Source organism: Pseudogymnoascus verrucosus, assembly GCF_001662655.1.
Source record: "Pseudogymnoascus verrucosus strain UAMH 10579 unplaced genomic scaffold scaffold_64, whole genome shotgun sequence".
Lineage (NCBI taxonomy): Eukaryota > Fungi > Ascomycota > Leotiomycetes > Thelebolales > Thelebolaceae > Pseudogymnoascus > Pseudogymnoascus verrucosus.
The window spans coordinates 137,307-155,306 of NW_017263715.1; the positions used below are offsets into that span (position 1 = coordinate 137,307).

Sequence of the window (18,000 nt, forward strand, 5' to 3'; positions counted from 1 at the left end):
ATTAAGAGCGATGAAGGTATGAGTTCAGGTTTGAGAGGTCGCAGAGCGTCAGAAAGCTTGAATAGAAGAAAACTTGGAAAGAAAAGTGAACGATTGATAAAGAATTGGGTATCAGAGAAAATAATAACGAGAGTTTTAGAGCTGAAGTGCACACATCAAGCAAGCTTGTGATTGCGGCTGGCTGGACACGCAATTACGAGGTAGTAGCGCGGGGGACGAGGCTGGACAAATCAAGGCGCCTGCGCCCCATGGCAACGCACTGGCCAATAGGCGGGTCTAGGCACGTGATTGGAGCCTCGCTTAATCTCAGTCGTCGTCCAAGCTTCTACGAACACAGTGTCCCGCGCCAGGAATGGGGAGCTACTCGGGACAGCTTCATACCACGTACACTCATATCAATCTAGGCTCATAGGTGACAGCGAACCCAATCTTGCAAAGCTACAGCTTGTTAAAGTCCCTGGGCGGCCTTTGCACAGCATATTCGCATTTAAAAGTGGTTGCAGAGTCTCATTATCCACCTGTCTGCCCGCTTGACGACACCAATACATTCGCGCCCACGACGTCTAGACCGGTGACAAAAAGGAACCCAACTCGACCTCAGCCATGTCGGCCCCTCAAGAAGGTTATCCACCGCAAGGTTATCCGCAACAGGAGCAATATGGGGAGCAGCAACCACAACCTGGCTTCGGAGCTGCTGCACCACCTCCGGCCGAGGAGCACCATGACGGCCATGGCAAGAAAAAGAAGAGAGGATACGCTGCGCAAGCATACGATTTTGGCGCTGGCGGTAACGCAGCTCTAGGAGGGCAACCGCCAAACCCAGAAAACTTTGCTCCAGTTGGCGCCCCAGCTTATGGTGGTTACCCTGCTGCTGCCGAGCAGCCAGCTTATACTGGGAACCAGCCATACACCGACGCCCCTCAACCGTCAACTTTTGGCCAGTCTGCCCTCGGCGGCCTTGGAGGATACCAGGCACCACAACAACCAGCTGGGTACCCGGCACCTGGAGCCCCTCCCGGTGGTGATGTTGGAGGTATCACGCAGGGAATGGGCCAGATGGGAATTGCGCCTCAAGCTGCTGCGCCAGGCGCTGGAGGTGCACCGAGGGTTGCCCTGAACCAGCTATATCCCACCGATCTTTTAAACCAGCCATTTAATGTTGCTGAAATTGAGCTGCCTCCGCCACCAATTATCCTCCCACCAAATGTAAGCTGGGCATTCCTAACTGACAGAAATTATTTGGCTAATTTGCTTAAAGTCGAGCGTCACACCGTCACCGGACGCAAACAGCTCCCACAAATACGTGCGATCTACCCTCAATGCAGTTCCAACAACCAACAATCTCTTAAAAAAGTCGAAGCTTCCATTTGCCCTCGTCATTCAGCCATACACTTCCTTACATGATGCGGACGACCCAGTTCCAGTTATCCAAGATCAGATCATTTCTCGTTGCCGAAGATGTAGGACGTATATCAACCCCTATGTTACTTTCCTCGACCATGGACACAGATGGCGCTGTAACATGTGCAATCTGACCAACGATGTCCCACAGGGATTTGATTGGGATGCTGCAACACAGCAGAGTGTAGACAGGTGGCAGAGAGCCGAACTGAACCACGCCGTTGTCGAATTCGTGGCTCCACAAGAGTACATGGTTAGGCCACCGCAGCCTCTGGTGTACCTCTTCCTCTTCGACGTAAGCTATAACGCTGTGAACAATGGCCTCTTGGCTACCAGCGCACGCACAATCCTCGACAGCCTCAACAGGATACCCAACGCCGACCGCAGGACGCGCCTCGGCTTCATGGCTGTGGACTCGAGCTTGCACTACTTCACAATTCCAAAGGATACCGAAGAGAACGGAGAGACAAATATGCTTGTGGTTAGCGACTTGGATGAGCCGTTTTTGCCAATCCCCCAAGAGTTGCTGGTACCCCTGTCGGAGTGCAGGACAAATATCGAGGCATTCCTCACCAAATTACCGAGCATGTTCCAGAACAACGTAATCACCACATCGTGCATGGGATCGGCATTGCGCGCCGGTCACAAGCTTATTTCACCGCTTGGTGGCAAGCTTGTGGTACTGACGGCTACGCTGCCCAATGTTGGCTATGGAAAGCTCGACTTGCGTGAAGATCCAAAGGCTCTCGGAACCAGCAAGGAAGGCGCCCTGTTGCAAACCCAAAACAGCTTTTATAAAAGCTTTGCTGTCGAGTGTTCCAAGAACCAGGTTTCCATCGACATGTTCCTCTTTTCTTCACAATACCAGGATGTGGCATCGCTGAGCAACCTGCCCCGATACACCGGAGGGCAAACCTACTTCTACCCAGGATGGAGCGCTGTGAGAAGCGAAGATGCTATCAAATTTGCCTCGGAGTTCAGCGACTACCTCTCTTCTGAAATCGGTTTGGAGGCCGTTCTACGTGTCCGTGCGACCACTGGACTGAGAATGAATACCTTCTACGGCAACTTCTTCAACCGCAGCTCTGATCTGTGCGCGTTCCCAGCGTTCCCTCGTGACCAGGCATATGTCGTTGAGGTCGCTATTGACGAAACCCTCACGAAGAACTTCATCTGTATGCAGGCCGCTGTGCTCCATACAACGAGCAATGGGGAGCGCAGAATTAGGGTCATGACACTGTCTCTCCCTACGACAACAATCCTAGCCGATCTCTACGCGTCAGCGGATCAATGTGCGATCACTACTTACTTCAGTCACAAGGCAGTCGAACGCGCCCTTAGCAACGGCCTGGAGTCCGCGCGTGAATCCCTGCAGTCGAAGCTCATTGAGCTCCTCCAAACGTTCAAGAAAGAGCTTGCTGGAGGAAACATGGGTGGTGGCGGTCTTCAATTCCCAGCTAACCTCCGCGGCCTCCCTACTCTTTTCCTGGGACTGATTAAGAACCTCGGTCTACGAAAGTCGGCCCAGATTCCGTCCGATCTTCGTTCTGCCGCCCTTTGCCTGCTCTCCACGCTGCCATTACCGCTGATGATGCAGTACATCTACCCACGCCTTTACTCTTTGCACGACATGCCCGATAATGTCGGTATCCCAGACCCAGAGACCAGCGAGATTGTCCTCCCGGCTCCGCTCAACCTCTCTTCCGAGCGCCTCGTTCCATATGGTCTATATCTTATCACCGATGGCCAAACTCAATTCCTGTGGGTTGGCCGCGATGCTGTACCGCAGCTCCTGGAAGACGTCTTTGGCGTGCCTGATAGGACACAAGTCAAGGTCGGCAAAGCATCACTGCCAGAGCTAGACAATGACTTCAATGAGCGCATTAGAGCTGTCATGCTGAAGTGCAAGGATTACAGATCCAGGGGTGTTGGAAGCATAATCCAGCCACACCTATATATCGTCAAGGAGGATGGAGACCCAAGCTTGAAGCTGTGGGCGCAGACAATGTTGCTGGAGGACAGGGCAGACCAGGGGATGAGCTTCCAGCAGTGGATGGGGACACTGAGAGAGAAGGTAGGTTAATCGTACATGACCTTTTAGCCTTTGAAAGCCCGGCTCTGTGCAGAGGCGTTAAGGCGTGTTAAATCGGACTCACGTGCTGATGTATGCTTTGCGTGCAGGTTATGCAATAAGTGCTAAAGCACACAATGACTCGAAAGCGAAATATACGACGGTGGCCACTGATGATGAAATGAGCGTGCTCTAGTGGGCAGGCGGGGTATGAAGGAAATAACGATACGTTGATAGCAATTTTGATAGGGGAGCAAAGAGTTTACGTATAGACTGAGTGTGAAGAGAAGCACTGTTGATTAATATACATCGTCCAGTAGCTGAGCCTCTAGCATTATATCTTCTGCAATTTGGAGTCTATTGATGGATGCACTTCATGTTAAAACCTAGTTACAGTAGCAACGTGTAACTTTCTAGCGAATAAAAAATGTCAAACAACACGGAATAAGTCATATAACATGACAATCTATCCACTATTTCCAAATCCAAGACTTCGTCATTCAATATGCCAATAGCTCACTGTTTTGTTTTTTTCTACATCCTGCACATTCAATATTATAATTTGGCCTTCACGTTTCTAAATGCACGTGACCAATTGCTCATAGATTCTCGCTGAGTCAGCATTATATTGTAAGCAGCCAATGACAACCACCGACAACCTCCTGAACCATCTCCCAGGAACTCTATGAATCCCGTGACTAGAACGCATCATTAGTTACGAAGAGATGGCAGCTGGTTATTTCCCGACCAAGGGGCAATCGCCGGTAGATAGCCGCGTTGCTTCTCCCGCCCTGTCCAGTACTGGCCAGGCGCCCATACGTTCTAATGCGCTGTCGTCGAAGGTCAACAGTGTCCTCTCGGCATCATATGCAGACCTTGAGATCAGAGATGCCTTGCAATTACTTGATGAAAGAGGAGTTGAGAATACAGTGGAGACAAGACGTCAGCTGAGACTCGATATTCAGAAGGATGTCATTGACAGCAATGGGCTGGTGATCAAGGAGTTCGGCCATGTCGCAGAGGTGGGTTGGCTGCATTTTCGACTCTCCGATATACGGGCCAAACTGACACGTTGAAAATAGCAACTCAGACGCATCGGGCAGAGTATTGCAAATCTGAATCAGGGATGTGAAGAGATGCGGAGGCACATTACGGCCGCTCACCAGGAAACCGCGCCAGTGTTGGATGAGGCGTCTGATCTGATGGCGCGCAAGAAGGATGTTGAAATGAAGCAGAAATTGCTTCAAGCTTTCAGCGCCCATTTTGTCATGTCCGACGATGACATTGCGACTCTCACCTCTACCGCGGAACCAGTTAATGACGAGTTCTTCATCGTTCTTAACCGCGCTAAACAGATCCAAGTGGACTGTGAGATCCTCTTGAGCTCTGAGAACCAGAGGCTTGGCCTGGAGATTATGGAGCAAATCACGACAAACCTCAATGGCGCATTTCAGAAGTTGTATAGGTGGATCCAACGCGAGTTTAAGTCACTTAATCTGGAGAACCCCCAAATCAACGCCTCCATACGAAGGGCGCTGAGAGTATTGGCAGAAAGGCCAACACTGTTCCAGAACTGTCTTGATTTCTTCGCCGAAGCGAGGGAGCATATTCTGTCAGATTCGTTTTATACGGCATTGACTGGTTTATCGGTAACCGGAGATGAAGATAAGACAGTGAAACCTTTAGAGCTTGTGGCACATGACCCCCTGCGCTATGTTGGTGATATGCTGGCGTGGACCCATTCTGCTACTGTCAGTGAAAGAGAAGCACTTGAGGTGTTATTTATCTCCGACGGCAATGAGATTGCCAAAGGCATTCAAGCTGGTAGAGATAGTGAACCGTGGAATAAATATACTCGGGACGAAGAAGCAGACACTGTTTTCGATGGCCACAAGGCCCTGAATGATCTCGTTGACCGAGATGTCGCTGGCGTAGCGCGCGTGCTGAAACAACGCATTGAGCAAGTTATACAGAGCCACGACGAAACAATCCTAGTTTACAAGATCTCGAATCTGGTTAACTTCTATCGGGTCATGTTTACAAAAATCCTGGGCGAAGATTCTGCGTTGCTAAGCACACTTCAAGGACTAGAGGACTTTGGCTTACGCCAGTTCCGCGTACTGATGCGAGACCATATTGCCAGCTTGCAGACTGAAACGCAGCAGGCACCTGCAGACTTGGGCCTGCCGATTTTCTTGCAAGAAGGGCTCAAACAGCTCACTGAGATTATGAAAACCTACGACACATCATTTACCAGCGCGAAGAGCCGAGAAGAAAACTTCAAAACAGTTCTCGAGGATGCCTTTGAACCATACATCAGGGGTATAGAGACCATGGCAAAAGATATGGAGATGCCATCAAATTCGATATTCATCATCAACTGCCTCCTATCTTGCAAGACGGCGCTAGAATCGTACCAATTCACAGCCGACCGCGCCGAGGAGCTCGGAAAGACAGTAGAGCAGCACTCAATTGACCTTATTGAGTATCAATATGCCTTTTTCTTGCAGAGCTCTGGACTACAGCGTCTCGTCGACACGTTGCAATCCATGGGCAATGAGCCAGACCTGAAAAAACTCGTATCCACCGAGGCTTTCCAGCCACAAGCTCTTAAGGATGCCAGCCAGATACTAGACGACTTCTTGCCATCCGCTCTCATGGACGCGTTGGATAATTTGAGGAAGCTTCAAAGTTCAAGGTTAGCACGGGAAATCACTGAAGAGGCGGCCGATAGGTTCTGCGAGGACTTTGAGGTGGTGGAGGAGAGGATTACCCAGGCCGATGGTGTTGCGGAGAGGTCAGAGGATGAGGAAGAGGAGGACGAAGAGATACTTGGACTCCGAGCTTTGTTCCCACGAACTAGCGGGGAGATTCGAGTTCTACTGACGTAGAGAGGGAGCAGATATATCTTGGGATATTGGCAACTTAACTTCGGGAATCCGCATAATACTGTGGCCCAAATATAGACGATGAGACATGCAACAGTATCCCTTAACAAAAGCTGCGGTGACTACATTCCGTGACGTTTGACAACGGCTCATTAGCGCCTCAGTTTGGTATATATACAGTATGTAGTTGTGACGGAGGCGATCGACAGCTGTCTGGCGCATGCGGAAGCGTAGATTGTGGTGGGGATCCTTGCCAATCAAGTGCCACCCCGCATTTCCCACTGTGCCAGCCTCACTGGTGATGTGTGCTACCCTGTTCGTCTCTACTTTTGCCATGAGCGTCATAATTAATATCTTGTATACTAGAGGAATTATGGCCTTGTAAAGTTTCCTTATCGTCTTGATTGTAGTCTGGAAAAGTAACTGTAATATTTCTGGTTTTGCGCGGCAAGCACAGGTCCCACTATCAGACATCGACGTCATTTTGCACCTGTACGAACATCAATCAGCCCTGCCACAACTACGGTCATCCCCAACATACGAACAACAATACTGCGAATTAGCCAGGCATCAACCCTGTGGGATGTGTCGGCTGTTAACTAAGAAACCATGATGCGGAATAAGAATTTCTCGTCACTGCAAAAGACGTACGATGAGTGTTACTTGATATGCTCAACCGCAGTGTACTTCGAGAGTCAGGTATGCGCAAGACAACCCTGCCGGCGAAGACCCCATGCTAGGTCTTCACTCATTGAAGTTTATATTTACTAACGTATGGCCAATAGGGCAATGAAAGCGAGGCCTTGCGGTCATGGCGGTCAGCCCTCGACCAGATTTACTTCTTCAACGCACGAACACCTGCCGATCTGCGCCCACGGTCAGAAACCGAGAAAGCATTGAAGGATAGTCTGAGGGATATGGAGTTGCAATGCAAAGAGCGGGTTGAACTTCTAGAGGCTCTGAGCGTTTCACGAGGAGATAAAGCGTCGGCGGACGAAGGCGCGGGCGTCGGGTCATCATCTCAACAGTCGAGCACAGCGAACAAGCTCTCGAAGAGCCCTATAACTCCGCGCCCGTCAAACGAATCCGAAGCACCTGTTAGAGGATTTATTGGAGATGGTACTATTCCTGCTATGAGCTATCCGGATCTCTCTCGGCCTGCTCGTCCTACACCATCCCCAAGACCAAGGCCACCAGTCCCTCCAAGGAATATATCCGACCGTGCGGTTGTTGGACGGAACTCGTCAAGCACGACAGTATCGAGCGATACTGCTATAAACGCTGCTCAGGCTCAAGTGCCTTCTTCTGGGCCAGACAGCTTAGTTCCACCAAAGAAGGTATCCAAAAAGACGTCTAGGAGCAGAAGTCCACAGAAAGAGCGATCCATGCTTACTACACTACGATTCAACAAGGGAGAAAAGCGACCTACTAAACCGGCACGGGTTTCTTCGAATACCACTGATGACACTGTGACTAGCAAAGCAGCAACTCTGGCATGGAACGCTCTCCGAAAAAAGCCGTCACCTAAAGATGATGGTGGCAGAACACATGCTCTAGGAGTGGCTGCAAGCGCAACTGCGTTGGATAGCAGTCGCAAACAAGGAACAGCAGAACGACCAAGTTCCGATAACCAGGAAGTCTACTACAACAGTCATTCCAGGAGACTTGTCACTGGCCGGCCAAAGAGCAATAGCCCGCCAGAATCTACAACCCGAGGTGAATCATATTCTACTGGCGACGGTCCTGAATATCCATTTCCGTCTACAAACCCACAACAGCAGGCAGCTGGGTCTGAACCGATGCTAAATTTTCCTACAGTCTCCGAAATTCAGAACCTTCCACCCATCGCTCCATCATCAGATCCCGAAACCACCTCTAGGTTTAAGTTTAGGACTCCGCCTCCGGTTCCACCAGCCAAGCCCGCAAAGTTCGACGCTCCATCATATCCTACATACCTAAGGGAATACCCAGAAACTACTGCCAAGAAGAATGCTGTGGAAAGCCGAACCATGTTGCCACTCCGTAGGAGATCGCCCGCTAAGCCAAGGACCTCTGGGGAAGAGAGAAATCCGGAAGCAAACGGCTCGTCTTCCCGCAAAGACGCACGCCATGTAGGAAGAACGTCCCTCGATGATGATAGCTCCTCCCCTAGTTATGATGAAAGGTCCGGTCGACCCAGGAGGCCCCGGAGGAAGATTCCAAAACAGAAGGAGAAAGAAGATGCCATTTTAGCAGACGCCGATGCACCGAAGGTTGAAGAGTCTGATGACTCTGCGGATAGGCAGGAGCAAGATGATTGGGCAAAGAAAGTCAAGTACATGATGAAGCATCTGCCCAAAGGCTGCGACGAGCTTGCCGCCAAGCAAATCTTCAATGAAATTGTTGTGAAGGGCGATGAGGTTCATTGGGACGATGTGGCTGGACTAGATGCTGCAAAAAATGCCTTGAAGGAGGCTGTGGTGTATCCATTCCTGCGGCCGGATCTTTTTATGGGTCTCCGAGAACCAGCTAGGGGTATGCTCCTCTTTGGCCCACCGGGAACAGGCAAGACCATGCTTGCTAGAGCCGTGGCAACGGAATCCAGGTCGACATTCTTCTCGATCTCGGCGAGCAGTCTCACAAGTAAATATTTGGGCGAATCCGAGAAACTTGTCCGGGCGCTTTTCGCGCTGGCAAAATATCTCGCGCCTAGTATTATCTTTGTCGACGAGATTGACTCTCTGCTCTCTAGCCGTGCCGGTGCTGGCGAACATGAGGCTACTAGAAGAATCAAAACGGAGTTCCTCATCCAGTGGAGTGACCTCCAGCGCGCTGCTGCTGGCCGAGAACAGACTGATAAGGAGAAGGATGCGGGTGATCCCACTCGAGTGCTTGTCTTAGCTGCCACCAATATGCCCTGGCTAATTGACGATGCCGCGCGGAGAAGGTTTGTAAGGAGACAATACATTCCACTGCCGGAGGGTGATACCAGGGCCGTCCAGTTAGCAAATCTGCTTGGTCACCAGAAGCACAATTTGAGCGTGGAAGATATCCAGAAGCTGGTCATGATTACTGAAGGTAAGCATTCTGAAATTATATACGCCAAGCACCCATAGTACTTTGCTAACTATTCAAGGCTTTTCTGGCTCAGATATCACGGCCCTGGCTAAGGACGCTGCTATGGGTCCTCTCCGTTCGCTTGGTGAAGCGCTCCTTCACATGCCCATGGACCAAATTCGCCCATTCCAATTTGAAGACTTTATGGCAAGTCTGGTGAACATTAGACCTAGCGTGAGTCAGCAGGGTCTCATGGAGTATGAGGCGTGGGCGAAGGAATTTGGTGAGAGAGGCGGTTGATGCATTGTTATTATAAGGGCCTGGTATTCTCGGTGTGGGGACAGGGGGCGTTCAAGGCGGCATCACCAATGGGGCAACGGATCACTGTGGTCTCCATAGAGTATAGTAGGATGCGCAGTATTGATATGCGAATGCACGACTATATAATACACATGGTTACTTAGTACATATTTTACAGTCTCTCCGCCTCCTCGAATCTATATCACAGCCTCAATGTCGCAGAACGCCCCAAAAATGCCCAAACCCTCCGATCATCAAAACAATCCCCGAGCAGGTAGTTTCTCTCCAATACCCTACGCATTCTCCTCAATCTTTTCCTCTGTGCCAATCTTCGCTCTCCTTAATTGTTTCGCCTCCTTCTTCAACCTCCTCTCCTCCAGACGCTCCACCTCGGTCATCACTGACGGTCGCGCCTCGATGGGCTCTCCAAAGGGCGCGATGATGCGGCTTACGACGTGGCGCACACTCTTGCTTACACGCCATCCGGAGCTGATCTCGATAATATCGCCTGCGCGCAGGGATGAGCGTGGATCGTGGACCAAAACCGTTTGCGGGTAGTTGAAGTACTAAAGCTTACTGTCAGCATTGGTATTCTTTGTCACAGAGGCTACTTTAATGCGACATAGCCGGGTGGGCAGGAGGAGCTCAAGGCGAGTGATATAGAGAGGAAATTTACCTTCCGGACGTGCTTGTTCCACTTCTGACCCCCGATGCGGACCTTGACGGTCTTCTGCATGAGGCCTGCCGTGAGCACGACGGCGTTTATAACGCGCGATTGGGGGGCCGACATAGTTGGGTTTCGGCGCTTTGAGCGCGGTCCAGACTGGTCGTGCTGCGAGTTCAATTGAGCTGTATTGACTGCGGGAGAGGAAGAGCGGTTACGGAGGCCGAGGATGTGAGGCGTAGATTTGACATCGTGAGGGTCTTCCGAATTGGACGAGGTTCGAGAGATTTTGGTGGAGTGTTTGTCATGTTTGCTCGGGTACAGGGGTGTGCTCGACAACTTTATAGAAACCCAATCTGCGGTTACTACAACAAAACAGAAATTGGGCCAGACCAAAATAGTGGCAGATAGCTTAGTATATTTTTCTCTGGTTTTCTTATTCCAATATAGATCAATTATTGATGTATCTGTGGCTGCGCCCTGTTTTGTTCTACGGCTAATATTTGTCTGGAGAGATTTTTGGATATGTAATCTCCCCGACCAAAACGAGTTTCCCCAAGTGATACTCAGATGCTTTATTTTTATATTTTTCGGTATCACTTTCTTATTTAGACTACGTTTTAAGCCGGTATGTTGCTCTACACTATCCCGTACATCGCAATGTAGGAATATCCAAAGATGGATAATATACCACAGCCCTCAAATATATATTTACAAAGTCGCATCCCTAGGCTGAGTCGACTATCATCCTTACTTACGAAACATATAAGTCGAGAACTGCAATTGAGAAGAGACGGAATGTACCTGTGGGCGTTGATGAGAAAAGGAGGCGGTGGGGTGAAAAACTACAGCGGCGGCAACAGGAAGGGGGTCCGGTGACGGAACGCCTCGCGGTGAGCGCCAAATCGTCGAGAGACAGCCATAGTTCTCGATTCTCCTTGACGATTTCTACTCTGGCCTTATTATCCTCCACAGATCTGCCTGTCTTCTGCTTTGCGACCTCGTCCTGGACAATCTATAGCTGCGCAGTGACTTCCCGGAGCTGCATACGCAGCGAAGACAACAGCAATCACTAGCAACGAACGTATATATACCACATATTCGCTCGAAGAACAGGCTACAGGCTGTAGTGAGAGGATATGGTTATAAAAGTTCGATATATTGTCAACAAAGGCTTAATAAATAAATTTTGATATGCACTCTTGTGGTAACTCAATTGGTTCCATTACATATATACAGAGTTCAGGTGCCCACGCCATTCATCCATCCCCTTATTTCGAAATCCCTTGAGGCGTCGCTGCGAATGTAGGTCGCACAAATCTGCAATAGATGTCAGTCAAACGTGAAGAGGAGGCCCATCAAACTCGGGATGATCGTACCTATCGGAATTGTATGCGCTCGTAGTCTTGCCCAGCAGCTCCTTCTCTCTGCTCTGGTCGGCCAAATGCCTACGGACAAGATCTCTATCCTCCTCTGCCGTCAACATCGGAATCAGGTAGATTCTCGACCACATCTTCTCGCGCGCAAGCTCACTGGAAGTACCGTTAGCACTCCATCTCCACAACCACATTCCAGCTCCCTGTCCTATCGCATGTTGGTAATCGACATACTTTTGTTCTCTGATTCCCTGTCCAACTCTCCAGAAGCCGTAGGTCATCAATGCGCCCATTCCGAGAAGCAGATATGCCGGGCGGAAGCCTCTGGCCGGCAAGTTGCGCTATTCCGCCGTTAGCACAGTATAGAGACAGCCGAATCATCCAATTGATTGAGAATATATACCTTGTACTGGACGGCATTGTAGCCACCAACTGGAGGCAGGTCTTGAGGCATCGTGATGTGTTTGGCAGCTCTATGGTGGTTCACGCGTGGTGAGCTTCCAGGTGAGGTGAAAGCGGTGAGTTGTCGGGTGATCACGTGATATATTTGCAACCTAAGGCACACATAACTGTGCCTTTTCCAGGGCCGAGACTAAGCCTTATACAGCGATGGTGGGGTTTTCTGCCATTGATTCCAAGAGCAGAGGACGCACAAGGTGCTGACCCAGGTCAATTTCAGTAACTGCACCGGCGAACTCAGAGTGGCGCATAACAATCAGGATGGCGGAAACAGAAGAGCGTCCCTCAAAAATGAGGAAGCTCGAACCTGTCAACGATATTAGTATCTCCCAGACGGATGGGCAAGATGACATTGAAAACGATTTAAAAACCTCACAACAATCTATTGAGAAACACGAAACTGAAAGCGCCGTACCCTCGGACTCAGAACATGAAGAGGAAGAACAAGATGTTAACAAAAACAAGACAGCCGGTGGTCTTGCGGGCGACTCGGGGACTCCCTCTATGTCCAAGAACCAATTGAAGAAGATTCGCAGAAAGGCTGCGTGGGAAGCCGGCAAAGACTATCGAAAGGAACAGAAGAAGGCCAAGATAACTGCGAAGAGGGCACAACGAGCAGCAGATAAGGCCGAATTGCTTGCGAGTGGCATTGACCTAGCCGCCCTGGCGAAACCACGTCCGACACCATCAACACAAGTTCCCGTAACGCTACTATTGGATTGCGATTTTGATGGCTATATGACGGACAAGGAGGTTATGAGCTTGGGTCAGCAGATTACGAGGTGTTATAGCGACAATAAGCATGCAAAATACCGAGCGCACCTGGTTGTTAGCAGCTTTGGCGGGCGACTAAAAGAAAGATACGAGACGGTGCTGTCGAACCATCATTTAGGTTGGAAGGGCGTTACATTTTCGGAGAAGTTCTTCGTCGAGGCAGCAAAAGATATCCATGATGTTATGATTGGGTCCGAAGGGGGAAGGGTGAAGGGTGCATTGCTAGGCGCTTTACTTCCAACAGACAACATTCCGGTACTGGTTCAAGAGCCAGACACGAGCGATAAAATCCAGCAACCAAACGAACCAGCCTCGGAGCCAGAAAAGCAAACTACAGCTCAACCCGCCCAGGCCGCGAATGGTTCTGAGTCATCAATCCCTTCTGAACCAGTATCGACGCCCCAAATTCCCGATATTCCAATTCCAACTACTCCCCAAATCGTGTACCTCTCTTCCGACTCCGAGCACACCCTTGACTCACTCTCACCATACACTACCTATGTTATCGGCGGCATTGTAGATAAGAACCGCCACAAAGGGCTATGCCACAAACGGGCCAACGAGCTCGGCATCCCGACAGCGAAGCTACCCATTGGAGAGTATATGCAGATGCAGAGCCGCACAGTACTAACAACGAACCATGTGGTTGAGATCATGGCGAACTGGCTGGAAACTGGGGACTGGGGGGAGGCATTCTTGAAGGCGATTCCAAAGAGGAAGGAGGCCGTCTTGAGGAAGGGTGGAAAGAAACAGAGGCCAGAGAATGGAAAAGAAGGTGAAAATGAAGGCGAAGATGATGTTCTGGAAGAAGATACGATGGAGATGGATGAAACGAATAATGATGAAGCTACACCCAAAGATTCGAAAGGGCAGAATGCTGCAGCGGTTGATGAGACAGTTTAAGAAACTGCTAGATTTGCTGGAATATTCTTGTCCATGCTCATTCTAATTGTAGGCTCGGGACCCTGTTAATATTTTCTATGTATATACCAGGAGCGTCAGAAAAGTTAACATGCGCCCGACATCAAAGAGTACTATAAAGGAGTTAGAGTCTATGCTAAGGGTGCGTGAGAATTATCGCCAGAAGCAATTTCTAGAAGCAGATAGATTCTTCACCACAGCTTCTTGCACTTTAATGTCTTAGTTTTCGAGATGTCGCTCACTCATGGGTTTTCTGGAAAAGTATATTGGCTGCACCTCGATACTTATGTACTAACAATACCTGGTCCGCTGTCTGTTAAATACGTCGTCGGAATAAACAAGCTCATTTACTTCAGAGAGTCACGAAAACAAGTCCCACCGCCGTGTTATCGTACGCCATCCTGCCCAGTACCGACTCGAATCCAACGTGGCACTCCAACACAGCGCTTCTGGATCTCAGAACCTATCGTTGACCACATCCTGGTACCTACAACTTCACAAGAGCAATGACCCACCCTGTTCTCGCTCTCCTCAGCATCGGGCTCTCGATATGCATCGTCCTGCGCTGGCAGTCAACGGGCCCCTGGACGGACTTCTTCCAGCTTATCATCCTCGCCGCACTCTCCATGAAGGTTCTTGCTTGGATAATTTGGGCCTCGCTGTGGGAGGGCTGGGAGTGGGTGGAGGATGATGATGATGAATATGAAGACGAGGAGAGAGAAATAAGAGAATACTGGCGTATGAGGGATGAGGAAGAAATGAGTGGGATGGTGGGAAGCGTGATAGATGGGGAGGAAGGAGAATAAATGAAATTGGAGTGGTATACCTTTGGACTGTGCGTGTGTATGAAGGCCAATCCATGGGGATATGATATTTAGATTTGAGATTGTAGAAGGTCATTCTAACAGCCCTTTTATCTTTTATGTTTATATTACTATAAGCGGCACATGACATTAGTTGATGGCGCAACCCCGCAATAGCCCACCCCCCGTCCGTTGTTCGTTTAGTTGCGGGGAAGGGGATCGTTCAGGGCCAGACGGCAGAACCTAACTCGTTACCGGAGAATACGCTCCGATACGTATTTAATCTTACAACCCTACCTTACTGTACTTGGTTCGGATTTTACAGGGTTCCCCTCAGGATATTATAATCACTGCGGTAAGGGTCTTAGTTCAATTCTTGGCATACAGTACTGGTCCTCGCCCACCCCAGAGAAACCGACGACGTTATCCTCATCCTTACTTCTAGAACGCTGCATATCGTAATCCCTACTTCTAGAACGATACACGACTATCATAATTGGTTATTGACCGTGGTATATATGGGTGAGCAAGCTCTATAGGCGCGCCCCTAAAAGAACAAGCACATCCTTACTGGCTCATGATGGATCGAGACATGAACTCCAGCACTAGCGCTCTCGATGCGAACCATCTTGAGAGGCCCTTCAGGTGCCTCGAGTGCCACTACGCATTTAGACGCGTAGAGCATCTCACTCGCCACGCGCGCAGCCACAGGGCGGAGCGCAACCTAGAATGCAGCTACTGCCGCAAGAGTTTCTACCGACTGTACGCATGGCCCTACAGTCCCATCAATTACGTGATAAGCCAATCGCTAACAGCGACCCCGCAGCGATGCCTTGAAGCGCCATGAGAAAGTCCACGCTGAGCCAAAGCGTAGCCTGCTTGGGAAAGGGGAAAGAGCATGTCTTGCCTGCGCTGCGTCGCGGAGAAAGTGCACCGGCGATACCCCGTGCTCGGCCTGTGAGCGGCGCTCCCTCGAGTGCGAGTATCCTGCGGCAGGCAAGAACCGACGGAGGCGTCCGGGAACGGCTCTTGATGAGTCCTCGAATGGTTTCAGCGCCGAGGATGTGATTACGAGCCCTCGTGAATCCATGATGTCTTGGTCAAATACCCCGCAGTCACCAGTTGCTGCTGGCCATCTAACTTACCAACCAGTGCTTAGTGATCAAGCTGGTGAAAAGCGGCCACGTTGTAGTCGATGCAAAGGTCGAAGATTGAGATATGAATATGGCACAACACGGCCGCGAACGATCAGGAGCCAGAGTCCGGCGCCAATTCAATATGATGGCTATGAGCAGTACCCTAACGATGACTGGACCACCCAGCAAGAGATAGTGCCTGGACACATACATTTCTTGGATGAGCGAGGCTTTGAGGAACTAGAGACGACCTCAACCTATAGTTATGACTCGAATGTATTAGGAAATACACGCTCGCCTGTAGGGGATGATGCGACAGATATTGCAAGAAGTCCATCATTAAGTGCCCAGGGAGATGGTTTATCTCGCTCACGAGTAAATGCTGCCATGACGGCTTGGCCAACTATTCCTCCAATTCTGCTTGAGCTCAGTGTGCCAGCATTCATGGAGTTCTCAGAGAAGAGGAATAGAAGGGCTTTGGTTGATTACTTTTATAGCGTCTTCTCTCACCTTGTTGTTTTCAGCGAAGACATAGGAAACCCATTTCGACAGCTGATACTTCCCCTTGCTCACAGAGGATCTCCTGTCATGAATGCTATCTATGCTCTATCGAGCGCACATCTGGAGATCAGGGGCGTTAATACCGAGGAGAAGTCTTCATACTTTCATAACGAAGCCACACGAGGATTATCGAGGCTCATAAATAATAACGAGGGATTAAGCACAGAGGAAGTGCTTTGTGCAATATTGCTTCTGATTTACTACGAAGCGGTTGGTTGACACCTATAGCTGGAGAATTCTTGAAATACTGACCAATCTACAGCTCGTCCAACGAGACAGCTACAATATGGTCATCGGTCACTTAAAAGGCGCAATGACTGTGATGACAACCTATTCTCAGACATCAAGCCCTACAAGCATGTTTCTCCAACGCGTTAGTAGATTTCCAAACTCAAATAACTTCAATCTCACAAGCAGCAGGCTTTTCGATACTATGATGTTATCACAGCACTCTCTTTTGGCACACCGCCCATCTCGTCAGCTTCAACACCTCTTCTCCCATTAAACATCTTAGGAGCCACACGTCCTTCGCCCCACAACGACGTCGACTCCCTTCTAGGAATGACCACAAATTTTTGGCACATCATTCACCGCCTCTCTCTTCTCTGCGAACTAAAAGGAGAAATACAAAAGGCAGAAGCCCGCAGTGACGCTATGAAAGTCATGGTCCTCCGTACAGAACTCGAGTGTACATCTCATGCGATTGAAAATTTCCTTATACAATGGAAGCCTTCTATTCGATGGCCAAGCGGACCATCGAAATCGGCACCTGATGATACAACTGAAATATGTAACTGTCCCAGCCCTGCTACTACTTCATCCTCACAACAGGTCCATTCGCCACCTCTCGGGTCATCAGATTGGGACTTTGACTTATCGTCTCCAAGCAATACCGCTAGTTGTGATCTCACCGATCCCGATGCTCATATTTGGTCGATTATCAACAACGCGGAAGCATACCGCCAGGGTGCCCTCGTCTTTCTCTATCGCAACATTCACATGCTCGAGCGCTCTCACCCAAAAGTACAAAAGCACGGATCTCTCTCTCTGGCTGCTTGCGTGCGTGTCGTCGAATGGGCTGGTCCAATGCCCGCGCTGTTATGGCCAATGTTCATTAGTTCCGTTGAGGCAATAAGTGAAGAGGATCGTAGCATTGCGACGATGGCATTTTCTGGGACAGAGAGGAGACAGGGAATGCTGAATATTACTCGAGCGTGGGAGATCGTTAAAGAGGTGTGGCGGAGGGGCGACGAAGGCGAGGAGGTGGATTGGAGAACCGTTTGTAAAGAAAGGGGGGTCAATCTCGTCTTTGGATGATCTGTAATAAATGATGTTACCATCTTGGAGCTGGCCATCCTCATTACATAGAATTTGCCCGTCCCAAGTTGAACCCACCCACCACGATGCTCCCTCCACATGAGAGCTCTCCTATAGTGCCAGGAGGCACTGGCCTTGGAGTTGTCCAATGATGACCTTGGGCCTGCAGATAAAAACTAGATCTCTAGGCTGCGCCCAGTTCTCTTCTTCTTTCCTCCGTAGCTTTGGATATTTAATTAAACCACCTCTTGACTTCCTAGTTTAACACTACGCTCGTGCACTGCTACGGGTAA

At 49.8% G+C, this 18,000-nt stretch overlaps 8 protein-coding genes across 8 annotated transcripts; 6 read left to right on the plus strand and 2 right to left on the minus strand.

Annotated features, from left to right (window-relative positions):
* Positions 1-342: 342 nt before the first annotated feature.
* SEC24 (COPII subunit) lies at positions 343-3,962 on the plus strand. The gene is made up of 3 exons (XM_018278834.2): positions 343-1,206; positions 1,259-3,475; positions 3,583-3,962. Exons 1-3 carry the CDS (start codon positions 604-606, stop codon positions 3,592-3,594), a joined length of 2,832 nt encoding a protein of 943 aa, XP_018126060.2. The 5' UTR covers positions 343-603; the 3' UTR covers positions 3,595-3,962.
* A 183-nt stretch (positions 3,963-4,145) lies between these two features.
* Positions 4,146-6,452, plus strand: COG6 (Golgi transport complex subunit 6). Its single transcript, XM_018278835.2, has 2 exons — positions 4,146-4,494; positions 4,555-6,452. The coding sequence occupies exons 1-2, from the start codon at positions 4,198-4,200 to the stop codon at positions 6,361-6,363; spliced, it is 2,106 nt and encodes a 701-aa protein (XP_018126061.1). The 5' UTR covers positions 4,146-4,197; the 3' UTR covers positions 6,364-6,452.
* Positions 6,453-6,496: 44 nt separating this feature from the next.
* On the plus strand, positions 6,497-9,948 carry VE01_09422 (uncharacterized protein). Its single transcript, XM_018278836.2, has 3 exons — positions 6,497-7,059; positions 7,146-9,417; positions 9,476-9,948. Exons 1-3 carry the CDS (start codon positions 6,970-6,972, stop codon positions 9,694-9,696), a joined length of 2,583 nt encoding a protein of 860 aa, XP_018126100.1. The 5' UTR covers positions 6,497-6,969; the 3' UTR covers positions 9,697-9,948.
* Positions 9,786-10,611, minus strand: VE01_09423 (uncharacterized protein). The gene is made up of 2 exons (XM_018278837.2): positions 10,373-10,611; positions 9,786-10,262 (listed from the first exon to the last, which is right to left on the minus strand). The coding sequence occupies exons 1-2, from the start codon at positions 10,484-10,486 to the stop codon at positions 9,990-9,992; spliced, it is 387 nt and encodes a 128-aa protein (XP_018126062.1). The 5' UTR covers positions 10,487-10,611; the 3' UTR covers positions 9,786-9,989.
* An 889-nt stretch (positions 10,612-11,500) lies between these two features.
* On the minus strand, positions 11,501-12,219 carry VE01_09424 (uncharacterized protein). Its single transcript, XM_018278838.2, has 4 exons — positions 12,140-12,219; positions 11,971-12,077; positions 11,740-11,892; positions 11,501-11,680 (listed from the first exon to the last, which is right to left on the minus strand). The coding sequence occupies exons 1-4, from the start codon at positions 12,188-12,190 to the stop codon at positions 11,632-11,634; spliced, it is 360 nt and encodes a 119-aa protein (XP_018126056.1). The 5' UTR covers positions 12,191-12,219; the 3' UTR covers positions 11,501-11,631.
* Positions 12,220-12,456: 237 nt separating this feature from the next.
* TRM10 (tRNA (guanine(9)-N(1))-methyltransferase) lies at positions 12,457-13,872 on the plus strand (the record flags this gene model as incomplete). Its single annotated transcript, XM_018278839.1, has 1 exon — positions 12,457-13,872. The coding sequence occupies one exon, from the start codon at positions 12,457-12,459 to the stop codon at positions 13,870-13,872; it is 1,416 nt and encodes a 471-aa protein (XP_018126057.1).
* Positions 13,873-14,396: 524 nt separating this feature from the next.
* On the plus strand, positions 14,397-14,696 carry VE01_09426 (uncharacterized protein; the record flags this gene model as incomplete). Its single annotated transcript, XM_018278840.1, has 1 exon — positions 14,397-14,696. One exon carries the CDS (start codon positions 14,397-14,399, stop codon positions 14,694-14,696), a length of 300 nt encoding a protein of 99 aa, XP_018126058.1.
* Positions 14,697-14,999: 303 nt separating this feature from the next.
* VE01_09427 (uncharacterized protein) lies at positions 15,000-17,707 on the plus strand (the record flags this gene model as incomplete). Its single annotated transcript, XM_018278841.2, has 4 exons — positions 15,000-15,455; positions 15,520-16,600; positions 16,653-16,763; positions 16,811-17,707. The coding sequence occupies exons 1-4, from the start codon at positions 15,271-15,273 to the stop codon at positions 17,705-17,707; spliced, it is 2,274 nt and encodes a 757-aa protein (XP_018126059.2). The 5' UTR covers positions 15,000-15,270.
* Positions 17,708-18,000: the final 293 nt, after the last annotated feature.

What these genes read in the sequence shown, in the direction of transcription:
- SEC24 (XM_018278834.2), top strand. Translation starts at nt 604, where the DNA reads ATGTCGGCCCCTCAAGAAGGTTATCCACCGCAAGGTTATCCGCAACAG. An exon ending in CAATTATCCTCCCACCAAAT is followed by an intron (nt 1,207 to 1,258) that starts GTAAGCTGGGCA and finishes ATTTGCTTAAAG; the next exon opens with TCGAGCGTCACACCGTCACC.
- COG6 (XM_018278835.2), top strand. Translation starts at nt 4,198, where the DNA reads ATGGCAGCTGGTTATTTCCCGACCAAGGGGCAATCGCCGGTAGATAGC. An exon ending in AGTTCGGCCATGTCGCAGAG is followed by an intron (nt 4,495 to 4,554) that starts GTGGGTTGGCTG and finishes CGTTGAAAATAG; the next exon opens with CAACTCAGACGCATCGGGCA.
- VE01_09422 (XM_018278836.2), top strand. Translation starts at nt 6,970, where the DNA reads ATGATGCGGAATAAGAATTTCTCGTCACTGCAAAAGACGTACGATGAG. An exon ending in CAGTGTACTTCGAGAGTCAG is followed by an intron (nt 7,060 to 7,145) that starts GTATGCGCAAGA and finishes TATGGCCAATAG; the next exon opens with GGCAATGAAAGCGAGGCCTT. An exon ending in GCTGGTCATGATTACTGAAG is followed by an intron (nt 9,418 to 9,475) that starts GTAAGCATTCTG and finishes TAACTATTCAAG; the next exon opens with GCTTTTCTGGCTCAGATATC.
- VE01_09423 (XM_018278837.2), bottom strand. Translation starts at nt 10,486, where the DNA reads ATGTCGGCCCCCCAATCGCGCGTTATAAACGCCGTCGTGCTCACGGCA. An exon ending in GGAACAAGCACGTCCGGAAG is followed by an intron (nt 10,263 to 10,372) that starts GTAAATTTCCTC and finishes AGTAAGCTTTAG; the next exon opens with TACTTCAACTACCCGCAAAC.
- VE01_09424 (XM_018278838.2), bottom strand. Translation starts at nt 12,190, where the DNA reads ATGCCTCAAGACCTGCCTCCAGTTGGTGGCTACAATGCCGTCCAGTAC. An exon ending in ACAATGCCGTCCAGTACAAG is followed by an intron (nt 12,078 to 12,139) that starts GTATATATTCTC and finishes ACGGCGGAATAG; the next exon opens with CGCAACTTGCCGGCCAGAGG. An exon ending in CAGGGAATCAGAGAACAAAA is followed by an intron (nt 11,893 to 11,970) that starts GTATGTCGATTA and finishes CGGTACTTCCAG; the next exon opens with TGAGCTTGCGCGCGAGAAGA.